This window comes from Heterodontus francisci, unplaced genomic scaffold, assembly GCF_036365525.1.
Source record: "Heterodontus francisci isolate sHetFra1 unplaced genomic scaffold, sHetFra1.hap1 HAP1_SCAFFOLD_946, whole genome shotgun sequence".
Lineage (NCBI taxonomy): Eukaryota > Metazoa > Chordata > Chondrichthyes > Heterodontiformes > Heterodontidae > Heterodontus > Heterodontus francisci.
The window spans coordinates 1-12,500 of NW_027142329.1; the positions used below are offsets into that span (position 1 = coordinate 1).

The following is a 12,500-nucleotide window of genomic DNA, read 5'->3' on the forward strand; positions in this document are numbered from 1 at the left end:
TGGGCAGGAACGTCAGGAGGCGAGGGCGGGGAACGTCGGGAGGCTAGTACGGGATTGTGAGGAGGGTAGGATTTATCTTTGAAAAAGGGCCAGTTTCTCTGGCTGAATGGCTTGTCCCCATCCCTCACATTCCGGAAGTTCGATTTTGGAAGGGAGATATAGTCCAGGTGAATGCTGCTGCTGGGAAGACGATCCCAGCCTGGAAGCCAACGGGATCGGGGAAGAAATGGGGATCGCTGAAAAGCAGGTAAGTGATTGGCGGGCAGCTCCCAAACACGGAAGCAGATGAGGTGGAAAAGAAAACGTGACTGACACTAATTAAAGGTGAGAAGGATGATGCGGGGGGTGGGGGGGAAATGCGATATTAAATGCAGAAGGCCAGTATTTATCGCTCATCCCTAATTGCCCCCTTGAGAAGGTGGTGGTGAGCTGCCTTCTTGAACCGCTGCAGTCCGTGTGGGGTAGGTACACCCACAGGGCTGTTAGGGAGGGAGTTCCAGGATTTTGACCCAGCGACAGTGAAGGAACGGTGATATAGTTCCAAGTCAGGATGGTGTGTGACTTGGAGGGGAACCTGCAGGTGGTGGTGTTCCATGCGTCTGCTGCCCTTGTCCTTCTAGTTGGTAGAGGTCGCGGGTTTGGAAGGTGCTGTCCTAAGGAGCCTTGGCCAGCCGCTGTCTTCCGCCCTCCCCAGGGTCATCCAACAGGGAACCGACATGGTGAATAAAAAAGGAAAGGAGATTGAAGAGGGTCGGAGGGCGTCACTGGGGGTCAAGGGGCAATTAGATCAGTTTATGGAGAGAGAGAGAGGGGCGAAGGATTGTGAGGTTGAGGGGACGAAGAAGGGTAATGGAGTTATGGTTTAAATTGAGGTAAGGTTATTGGTGAGAGCTGGTGGGTCAGGGGACGATTAATTGACCAGACGGTCTTTCAGCTGACTGGGCCACTGGGCCTGTCTGGTCGAGTCGGGCTCCCTCCCACCCCTCCCCCGCCCCCTGTGGGCGTGACTGGGTTTGGACGTCTCTTGTGACCGACTCGCCAAACTCTCCTTCCCGCAGCCCGGTTCCCACGATCACCTGGAGGAAGCTGAACGGGAATCTGCCGAGCAGGGCCCGCCTGAGGAAGTCCCGGGCCTGGCTGGAGGTGCTGAACACTCAGAGCAGCGACACGGGGACGTACGAGTGCCGAGTGGAAAATACTCGAGGGGGGGAATGTCGTCCGAGGATTTCTGCAGGTGTACGGTAAGCGTGAACGGTGGGGGTGGGGGGGGGTGGGGGGAGGGGGGACCGTAAGGCGAGGCCCTGGAGGGATTTGAAGACGTTGCCGGACACGGGGGTGGGGTGTTGGAGGGGAGGTGGGGGGCGGGGCGAGGGCCATTGTGGGTGACGGGGACCGTGGGTCAGAGGTCAGAGTTCGGCCCCCACATCCGCCATCTTCCCTGGTTAAAGGGGTAGGGGGGGGACGACATGAGCTCGAGGGAGGGCACAGTCGCTGGTGCGTGGGACCACACCCCCTTCGATTATCGGGCGAGCTCCTCATGAATATTAATGAAGTCCTCAGCAAATCCCATTCTACCCAGTGACACGGGCTCCTTAATTGGAGCTGATGCATATCCAATGAGATTCTTAACGACTCGGGCCTCATGAATATTCGTGTCCCTGGTTACTCCAGTCATTGTCAGCCCTGGCTGTTCGGTTGATATCTCGCCTCTTCTCCCCGATCCGACCTTTTTATGGCACCGGAATTCTGCCCCTCCCTAAACTATACATCCCACTGCCAGTCAACGTGCTGAGGGAGCGCCGCACTGTCGGAGGGTCAGTACTGAGGGAGCGCCGCACTGTCGGAGGGTCAGTACTGAGGGAGTGCCGCACTGTTGGAGGGTCAGTACTGAGGGAGTGCCGCACTGTTGGAGGGTCAGTACTGAGGGAGTGCCGCACTGTTGGAGGGTCAGTACTGAGGGAGCGCCGCACTGTCGGAGGGTCAGTACTGAGGGAGTGCCGCACTGTTGGAGGGTCAGTACTGAGGGAGTTCAGTGCCGCACTGTCGGAGGGTCAGTACTGAGGGAGCGCCTCACTGTCGGAGGGTCAGTACGAGGGAGCGCCTCACTGTCGGAGGGTCAGTACTGAGGGAGTGCCGCACTGTCGGAGGGTCAGTACTGAGGGAGTGCCGCACTGTTGGAGGGGTCAGTACTGAGGGAGTGCCGCACTGTTGGAGGGTCAGTACTGAGGGAGTGCCGCACTGTCGGAGGGTCAGTACTGAGGGAGTGCCGCACTGTCGGAGGGTCAGTACTGAGGGTAGTGCCGCACTGTCGGAGGGTCAGTACTGAGGGAGTGCCGCACTGTCGGAGGGGTCAGTACTGAGGGAGTGCCGCACTGTCGGAGGTTCAGTACTGAGGGAGTGCCGCACTGTTGGAGGGTCAGTACTGAGGGAGTGCCGCACTGTCGGAGGGTCAGTACTGAGGGAGTGTGCCGCACTGTTGGATGGTGCCATCTTTCGGCATGCGACATTAAACCGGAGACACCAGTCTTCTCTCATCGGGTGGGTGTAAAAGATCCCAGGGCCACTATTGGGAGAAGAGTGGCGGGGGGGGGGGGTGGAATTCTCCCCAGTGTCCAGGGGGCCGATATTTACCCCTCAACCAACATCACTAAAAAAAAAACAGACGACCTGGGTCATGATCACATTGCTGTTTGTGGGATCGTGCTGTGCGCAAATTGGCTGCGGCGTTTCCTACGTTCCAACAGTGACCGCATTTCGGACATTCTCGGTTGGCGGTCAGGTGCTGAGGGATGCTCTGAGATGGTGAAAGTTGCGGGAGACGTGCAGATCCATCTTCTCTCTCTCTCTCTCTCTCTCTCTCCTTCTCTGTCTTTTTTCCTCCGTCCTTCCTTTCAGTTTTGGTTGCCCAGTGGCCGCTGACCGAGCTGTTTGTTGTATTGCAGCCCGGCCGTACTGGACACAGACCATCAACGACACCAGACTGGACAGCGGGCAGGAGCTCCGCTGGGTAGTGTCGGGCAGCTGGGAGGCCCGGCCTAGCTACCGATGGCTGAAGGATGGAAAACCCCTCACTTCCAGGTCGGTTTCTGAGGGGTGGGGAGAGAGGGTAGGGGGAACGGGGAGTGCGGGGGCCGGTTGCAGGACACTGATTGTGTCTGTCTTTGTTGTTGCAGAGTAGGGTGACAGTAAAGAACACACTGTTCACGATTACCAGAGTCAACCAGTCAGACTCGGGCATGTACCAGTGTATCGAGCAGAGGAATCAGTATGGAGCTGTGTTCGCCAGTGCAGAAGCTACAGGGTCCTGGGTAAGGTCAGAGACAGACCAGGGAATGGCTTCATTCCAATGAGAGTCAGTGTGTGTGTGACCCGTACCCCAGTGAGAGTCAGTGTGTGTGGGATCCCCGTACCCCAGTGAGAGTCAGTGTGTGTGGGACCTATACCCCAGTGAGAGTCAGTGTGTCTGGGACCCGTACCCCAGTGAGAGTCAGTGTGTCTGGGACCCGTACCCCAGTGAGAGTCAGTGTGTGTGGGACCCGTACCCCAGTGAGAGTCAGTGTGTGTGTGTGACCCGTACCCCAGTGAGAGTCAGTGTGTGTGTGACCCGTACCCCAGTGAGAGTCAGTGTGTGTGTGTGTGACCCGTACCCCAGTGAGAGTCAGTGCGTGTGTGACCCGTACCTCAGTGAGAGTCAGTGTGTGTGGGATCCCCGTACCCCAGTGAGAGTCAGTGCGTGTGGGACCCGTACCCCAGTGAGAGTCAGTGTGTGTGTGACCCGTACCCCAGTGAGAGTCAGTGTGTGTGGGACCCGTACCCCAGTGAGAGTCAGTGTGTGTGTGACCCGTACCCCAGTGAGAGTCAGTGCGTGTGTGACCCGTACCCCAGTGAGAGTCAGTGCGTGTGGGACCCGTACCCCAGTGAGAGTCAGTGCGTGTGTGACCCGTACCCCAGTGAGAGTCAGTGCGTGTGGGACCCGTACCCCAGTGAGAGTCAGTGTGTGTGTGACCCGTACCCCAGTGAGAGTCAGTGTGTGTGGGACCCGTACCCCAGTGAGAGTCAGTGTGTGTGTGACCCGTACCCCAGTGAGAGTCAGTGTGTGTGTGACCCGTACCCCAGTGAGAGTCAGTGTGTGTGTGACCCGTACCCCAGTGAGAGTCAGTGTGTGTGTGTGTGACCCGTACCCCAGTGAGAGTCAGTGCGTGTGTGACCCGTACCTCAGTGAGAGTCAGTGTGTGTGGGATCCCCGTACCCCAGTGAGAGTCAGTGCGTGTGGGACCCGTACCCCAGTGAGAGTCAGTGTGTGTGTGACCCGTACCCCAGTGAGAGTCAGTGTGTGTGTGACCCGTACCCCAGTGAGAGTCAGTGTGTGTGTGTGACCCGTACCCCAGTGAGAGTCAGTGTGTGTGGGACCCGTACCCCAGTGAGAGTCAGTGTGTGTGTGACCCGTACCCCAGTGAGAGTCAGTGTGTGTGGGACCCGTACCCCAGTGAGAGTCAGTGTGTGTGTGACCCGTACCCCAGTGAGAGTCAGTGTGTGTGTGACCCGTACCCCAGTGAGAGTCAGTGTGTGTGTGTGTGACCCGTACCCCAGTGAGAGTCAGTGCGTGTGGGACCCGTACCCCAGTGAGAGTCAGTGCGTGTGGGACCCGTACCCCAGTGAGAGTCAGTGCGTGTGGGACCCCGTACCCCAGTGAGAGTCAGTGCGTGTGGGACCCGTACCCCAGTGAGAGTCAGTGTGTGTGGGACCCGTACCCCAGTGAGAGTCAGTGTGTGTGTGGGACCCGTACCCCAGTGAGAGTCAGTGTGCGTGTGGGACCCGTACCCCAGTGAGAGTCAGTGCGTGTGGGACCCGTACCCCAGTGAGAGTCAGTGCGTGTGGGACCCATACCCCAGTGAGAGTCAGTGCGTGTGGGACCCGTACCCCAGTGAGAGTCAGTGCGTGTGGGACCCATACCCCAGTGAGAGTCAGTGCGTGTGTGACCCGTACCCCAGTGAGAGTCAGTGCGTGTGGGACCCGTACCCCAGTGAGAGTCAGTGTGTGTGGGACCCGTACCCCAGTGAGAGTCAGTGTGTGTGGGACCCGTACCCCAGTGAGAGTCAGTGTGTGTGGGACCCGTACCCCAGTGAGAGTCAGTGCGTGTGTGACCCATACCCCAGTGAGAGTACAGTTAATTGTCCCAATCTTTTCACAGCCTCAGCCCCAAGCTTTGACATGTATCCAGTGGCGAAAGAGACACTTGTCTGTGTGGGTCGGGATCTCTGCCTTGAATGTAGACCCCGATCGTCTCCAAAAGCATCAATCTCCTGGAGCAAGGGGGAGAGGCCGCTGGTCGGTGCAAGGTAACAGACTAACTGCACAGGGTGTTTGGTGGGATGGGACAGGATGGGACATCATTAACTGGGCAGTGTATCAGAGGTTCAGGCTAATTCACCACTGCCTTGTCTGTGGGCGTCAATCAACACATTCAAAATTTCTCACTCCCTCTCCCTCGTCTCCCTGTATCTAACCCCCCAGTGCTGTACCTGTCCTGGGAGTGTTTGATGGGGGACAGTGTCGAGGGAGCTTTACTCTGTATCTAACCCCCCGTGCTGTACCTGTCCTGGGAGTGTTTGATGGGGACAGTGTCGAGGGAGCTTTACTCTGTATCTAACCCCCGTGCTGTACCTGTCCTGGGAGTGTTTGAAGGGGACAGTGTCGAGGGAGCTTTACTCTGTATCTAAAGGCAGCAGCACAGGTAGATAAGGTGGTTAGGAAGGCATATGGGATACTTGCCTTTATTAGCCGAGGCATAGAATATAAGAGCAGGGAGGTTATGATGGAGCTGTATAAAATGGTAGTTCGGCCACAGCTGGAGTACTGTGTACGGTTCTGGGCACCACACCATAGGAAGGATGTGATTGCACTGGAGAGGGTGCAGAAGAAATTTACCAGGATGTTGCCTGGGCTGGAGCATTTCAGCTATGAAGAGAGACTGGATAGGCTAGGGTTGTTTTCCTTCGAGCAGAGAAGGCTGAGGGGGGACCTGATTGAGGTGTACAAAATTATAGGTTAGATAGAAAGAAACCATTTCCCTTAGCGGAGGGGTCAATAACCAGGGGACGTAGATTTAAGGTAAGGGGCAGGAGGTTTAGAGGGGACTTAAGGAAAAATGTTTTCACCCAGTGGGTGGTTGGAATCTGGAACGCACTGACTGAAGAGGTGGGAGAGGCAGGAACCCTCACAACATTTAAGAAGTATTTCGATGAGCATTTGAAACGCCATAGCATACAAGGCTACGGGCCAAGTGTTGGAAAATGGGATTAGAATACATAGGTGTTTGATGGCCAGCACTGACACGATGGGCCGAAGGGCCTGTTTCTGTGCTGTACAACTCTGTGACCCAGATCATCAGTTTTATGACTGATGTTGATTGAGGGACAATGATTGCCCCAGGACACCGGGGAGAACTCCCCCCTCTGACAGTGCGGCGCTCCCTCAGTACTGACCCTCCGACAGTGCTGGGCTCCCTCAGTACTGACCCTCGGACAGTGCGGCGTTCCCTCAGTACTGACCCTCCGACAGTGCGGCACTCCCTCAGTACTGACCCTCCGACAGTGCGGCACTCCCTCAGTACTGACCCTCCGACAGTGCGGCGTTCCCTCAGTACTGACCCTCCGACAGTGCGGCGCTCCCTCAGTACTGACCCTCCGACAGTGCGGCACTCCCTCAGTACTGACCCTCCGACAGTGCGGCGTTCCCTCAGTACTGACCCTCCGACAGTGCGGCGCTCCCTCAGTACTGAACCTCCGACAGCGCGGCGCTCCCTCAGTACTGACCCTCCGACAGTGCGGCGCACCCTCAGTACTGACCCTCCGACAGTGCGGCGCTCCCTCAGTACTGACCCTCCGACAGTGCAGCGCTCCCTCAGTACTGACCCTCCGACAGTGCGGCGCTCCCTCAGTACTGACCTTCCGACAGTGCAGCGCTCCCTCAGTACTGACCCTCCGACAGCGCGGCGCTCCCTCAGTACTGACCCTCCGACAGCGCGGCGCTCCCTCAGTACTGACCCTCTGACTGTGCCAAGTCTGGCTCCAAGCTGCGGGCTGCTGTTGGGATCCTGGAACCGTTCTGTGCTCCCTGACTCACCCGTACCCTCCTGAAACCATCCAGGGGGCGAGCGTCTGTGGTTTAATTTTGTGCGTGAGCGAGCGAGGACGTGGAAGGCGAGGAGAGACGGCTGATGTGATCTGCAGTTCCCAGCGACATGTGCTGTGATCTCCGAGGGAGAGCTGGATAACAGAACCGTTAAATTAAACTGGTGAGATGACAGGAGGCTGGGGTGACGGGGGCTCCCAGCCCGATGAGGGAACCATTCGGAAAAATAGCCTCTTTATTGCCCAGCGGCCCGCGCTCCAATTCTCCGCCGCCTGTCACTGCCAGGGAACTCACTGCCACTGAGAGATGGGTGCCTGGGGATTTTCTGTAGGTGCAGAGTTGCAGCCCAGGCTGACCTTCAGGCGTCCTGGCACGAATTGCTTGACCTCTGTCCACGCTGGTGGCCATTTGCAGTGTCCATCATTCCAACTGTGTCCCATGCAGGCGGCCATTTGCAGTGTCCTTCAGTCCGACTGCGTCCCACGCTGGCGGCCATTTGCAGTGTCCTTCACTCCGACTGCGTCCCACGCTGGCGGCCATTTGCAGTGTCCTTCACTCCCACTGCGTCCCACGCTGGCGGCCATTTGCAGCGTCCTTCACTCCGACTGCGTCCCACGCTGGCGGCCATTTGCAGTGTCCTTCACTCCGACTGCGTCCCATGCTGGCGGCCATTTGCAGCGTCCGTCTGATTGAATGGCGGGGGTGGGGGGAGGGGGGGGGGGGTGCAGGCTCGAGGGGCTGAATGGCCTGATCCTGCCCCCCCCCCCCCCTTCTCTTGTTTCAATTCGACTCTGAGCTTTGTGCGTTCGTGTTGATGGGAAAGAGCGGCGAGTGGCGGCGTTATTTGTTCGTTGAACGTGTCACCGCCTCGTGAAGCTGGTGTGAGCAAATGCCGAGTGAGTTTTCTGCTCGATCCTGATCAGCTCGCGAGGACACACCCTAACTTAGACATTAGACTACAGAAGACACCCACAGGACTTGATACCCACCTTCACTGAGACCCCCCGCCCCCCGGCTGATTTCCCCCCTCTCTCTCTCTCGAACCCGGGGAGTGGGGGAGGGGTGCCACTGGACAGTGATTAAACTCTCCCAGTCTGCATGCTTGGCCGGAATCTGTGCCTTTCTGTGTGTTTGTAAGATGTAGGGATGATCATCAGTGCAGGCCGTGAGCAGATTCTGTGTTACCGGGAGTCAGCGTCAATCTGTGGAGCATCGCAACACCCCCTGGGGGACTCTCAGCGTTTGTCGAGGTCGGGGTTATCACCTCACACAGTGACTGCTACGTGTGCTTCACCTCATTGACCTCTGTAAACTCGCACCCGAGTGGTTTGCCTCTGTTCTTTGCTCCGTCTCTCTCAGCCTTGTGGGGCATGTTGCTTGACATCTGCAGTGCATGTTCCTACCCCCTGATTACACCACGTTCAGTGCCAAGGGGCAAACACAGGGTCAAATCTCTGCGCATCAGTATGAGCAGGACGTGTGTACCGCTGGGTACTCACTTACTCGCTCGCTCGCTCTCCCTGACTTCTGGCACCCCCTTGCTCACTTTCCCCTTCTCTCTCTGCCCCCTTTTCTCTCCCGCTCTATCTCTCTCTCACACCTTCCCTCTCCGCCTCTCCTTCACTTTCTCTGTCCCTCCACCTCTCTGTGCACCACCTCTCTCTCCAACCCTCTGTCTCTCTCTCCCTCCCCCCGTCCCTCTCCCCCTCGCTCCGCCTCTCTCTCTCTCTCTCTCTCTCTCTCTCTCCCTCCACCTCTCTCTCCAACCCTCTGTCTCTCTCTCTCTCTCTCTCTCCGTCTCTACAACACAGCAGGTGCTGGTGTTTTTGTTTTTGCCTCATTCTGTTATCAATTTGTTGGAAAATCTGTTTGGAATATTTCCGTTTTCCCGTGCTCATCAGACCCCCTTTAAAGAGAGACTCTCCATCAGGGATCCTGTTTAAAGAGGGAGTCTCTCCGTCAGGGACCCTGTATAAAGAGGGAGTCTCTCCATCAGGGACCCTGTTTAAAGAGGGAGTCTCTCCGTCAGGGACCCTGTTTAAAGAGGGAGTCTCTCCGTCAGGGACCCTGTTTAAAGAGGGAGTCTCTCCGTCAGGGACCCTGTTTAAAGAGGGAGTCTCTCCGTCAGGGACCCTGTTTAAAGAGGGAGTCTCTCCGTCAGGGACCCTGTTTAAAAAGTGAGTCTCTCCGTCAGGGACCCTGTTTAAAGAGGGAGTCTCTCCATCAGGGACCCTGTTTAAAAAGTGAGTCTCTCCGTCAGGGATCCTGTTTAAAGAGGGAGTCTCTCCGTCGGGGATCCTGTTTAAAAAGAGAGTCTCTCCGTCGGGGATCCTGTTTAAAAAGAGAGTCTCTCCGTCAGGGACCCTATTTAAAGAGGGAATCTCTCTGTCAGGGACCCTGTATAAAGAGGGAGTCTCTCCGTCAGGGACCCTGTATAAAGAGGGAGTCTCTCCGTCAGGGACCCTGTATAAAGAGGGAGTCTCTCCGTCAGGGACCCTGTATAAAGAGGGAGTCTCTCCGTCAGGGATCCTGTTTAAAGAGGGAGTCTCTCCGTCAGGGATCCTGTTTCAAGAGGGAGTCTTTCCGTCAGGGACCCTGTTTAAAGAGGGAGTCTCTCCGTCAGGAACCATGATAAACTCCACCCTGACGCAGTCCTGTAATAGGGTATGGGAGGTGCAGTTTGAGTAATGGAGTCTGCCGTGGTCCTCTCCTTCCAATCACACACTGACCCTGAATACTCTTTTACAGGGTAAACATTTCACAAGAGGGGACCCTGCGAATCTCTAATATTACTCACTCAGACTCCGGAACATATACCTGCAGAGCGGAGAACATATTCGGAGCTTCCTCAAGCTCGGGCATTGTGTATGTTAAAGGTACGGTACCAATTAAAGGACTTTAACACTCCTGTATAACACTATTCCAATAGTACAGCACTGGGGTTAGATACAGGGTAAAGCTCCCTCTGCACTGTCCCCCATCAAACACTCCCAGGACAGGTACAGCACGGGGGTTAGATACAGAGTAAAGAAAAAAAAAAACGGGGGTTAGATACAGAGTAAAGCTCCCTCTACACTGTCCCCCATCGAACACTCCCCAGGGCAGGTACAGCACGGGGGTTAGATACAGAGTAAAGAAAAAAAAAAAAAAAACGGGGGTTAGATACAGAGTAAAGCTCCCTCTACACTGTCCCCCATCGAACACTCCCCAGGGCAGGTACAGCACGGGGGTGGTTAGATACAGAGTAAAGCTCCCTCTACACTGTCCCCATCAAACACTCCCAGGGCAGGTACAGCACGGGGGTTAGATACAGAGTAAAGCTCCCTCTACACTAACAGCCAAAAATATCCAGCCCACTTGATCGGCACCCCATTCACCACCTTCGACATTCACTCCCTCCACCACCGACGCACAGTGGCAGCAGTGTGTACCATCTACAAGATACACTGCAGCAACTCACCAAGGCTCCTTCGACAGCACTGCCCAAAGTAGGGTTTTCAGGCAGGGTAGAGAGGGGGATAAAATAGGAGGGGGTGTCGCGTTATTAGTTGAGGAATTTAGGAGGGATGATGTCCGAAATGAATCATCAAATGAGGCTATATGGGTGGAGCTCAGTAACAAAAAAGGGGGCAGCCACACTACTAGGTATAGAACAAATATGTAGGCAAATTTCTGAATGCAAAAACAATAGGGCAATAATGTTTGGGGATTTCAACTACCCCAATACCAACTTGGGATACAAACAGTGTGAAGGGCACAGGGGGCACAACATTCTTGAACTGCATTCAAGAGAACTTTTTTAGCCAGCAAGTAATGAGCCCAACAAGAGGGGGGCCGCAATTCTGGATTTAATGAAGCTGGGCAAGTGGAGGAAGTAGCAGTGGGTGACCATATATTAACGATTTGGACTTAAATGTGGGAGCATGATTGGGAAATCTGCTGGTGAAATTGGCCCTGTAGTTTATGGTGAAGAGGACAGCTGTTGACTCCAGAATGATACCAATGGTTTGGTTAGCGGGCGGGTGAGGGGGGAGATGGAGAGAGGGTGGGAGGAGGCTCCTGTGGAGCGGAAACACCAGGACCGAGCTGACGGGCCGAGTGGCCTGTTTCCCACGCCGGAATATTGACAGTAATTCCCTCACCATCCTCAGAGGCGACAGAGGTGCACCTGGTTCCGTCGAAGTTGGACGTGACGGCCGGGGAGAGCGCTCTGCTCACGTGCAGGGTCACGCATGACCCGACCCTGCAGGTCCACGTCCTGTGGTCCTTCGACGGGCGGGACCTCGACTTTCAGAGGGAAGGCGGTCACTTCGAGAGCGTCAGGGCCGTGAGTATCGTGGGCTGGCGGAGGCTTCCGGGCACTCGATGGGAGACTGTTGACACCGAGCGGCGGCTGACAGTAGGGTGGGGTGGGGGGGGGGGGGCGGATGGGGTCACCTGAGTGCCGGCTGTAATTCTCGCTCTCTCTTTGGGCAGCAATCTCCCTCGGCTGACCTGATGATCAGGAACATCCAGCTGGTACACACGGGGCGTTACAGTTGCAGAGCGTGGACTGCAGTGGATGCTTCTTCAGGCACCGCTGAGCTCCTGGTGCGGGGTAGGTTCACCCGGCACGGTTCTCCCTGACCATTCACCTCTGAAACTCCGTCAACTCCAGCCTGACCCTTGACCCCTGACCCCAGCAACCTCTGACTGTTAAACTCCAACTTTGGCTCACTGTGTCGCCGCACCACTCCGGTTCCTGGCAGACGTGGGCACGCCCAGTCCTGATCACCAAGAACCAACACAGTGGGGCACTGCGAGATGGGTCCTCTGCAGCGGCTGGGAGAGGTCGGAGGATGCCCTGGGGTCGGGGGTTATTGATGTAAAGGCACGTGCTGCACTCCGTACAATCGAGCCACTCAGCAGCTCGACTCATTTCACCTCCTGTCACAGGAAATGGGGCTTTAAACTGCTCTGTGATATTGTTAGTCAGCTCCAATCGAAGGGGGATATTTTACACACACTCACTCACACACTCACTCACTCACACACACACTCACTCACTCACTCACTCACTCACTCACTCACTCACTCTCACTCACTCACTCACTCACTCACACACACACTCACTCGCACACACTCGCACACTCACTCACTCACACTCACTCGCACACACTCACTCACTCACACACTCACTCGCACACACTCACTCGCACACACTCACTCGCACACACTCACTCGCACACACTCACTCGCACTCACTCACTCACTCACTCACTCACTCACTCACTCTCACACTCACACTCTCACACTCTCACACACTCTCACACACTCTCACACACTCTCACACACTCTCACTCACTCACACTCACTCACTCACTCAC

At 56.1% G+C, this 12,500-nt stretch overlaps 1 protein-coding gene across 1 annotated transcript in view; it reads left to right on the forward strand.

Moving 5' to 3' along the window:
- Window positions 1-138: 138 nt before the first annotated feature.
- The window catches only part of LOC137367048 (contactin-5-like), a gene marked incomplete at its 5' end in the record, with an annotated part of 85,506 nt that continues 73,144 nt past the window's right edge, over window positions 139-12,500 (forward strand). Inside the window, 9 exon segments of the mRNA XM_068028533.1 lie at window positions 139-247; window positions 1,059-1,203; window positions 1,205-1,241; window positions 2,943-3,078; window positions 3,176-3,300; window positions 5,186-5,339; window positions 9,883-10,010; window positions 11,286-11,461; window positions 11,611-11,731. Coding sequence (XP_067884634.1) covers window positions 139-247; window positions 1,059-1,203; window positions 1,205-1,241; window positions 2,943-3,078; window positions 3,176-3,300; window positions 5,186-5,339; window positions 9,883-10,010; window positions 11,286-11,461; window positions 11,611-11,731 — 1,131 coding nt within the window.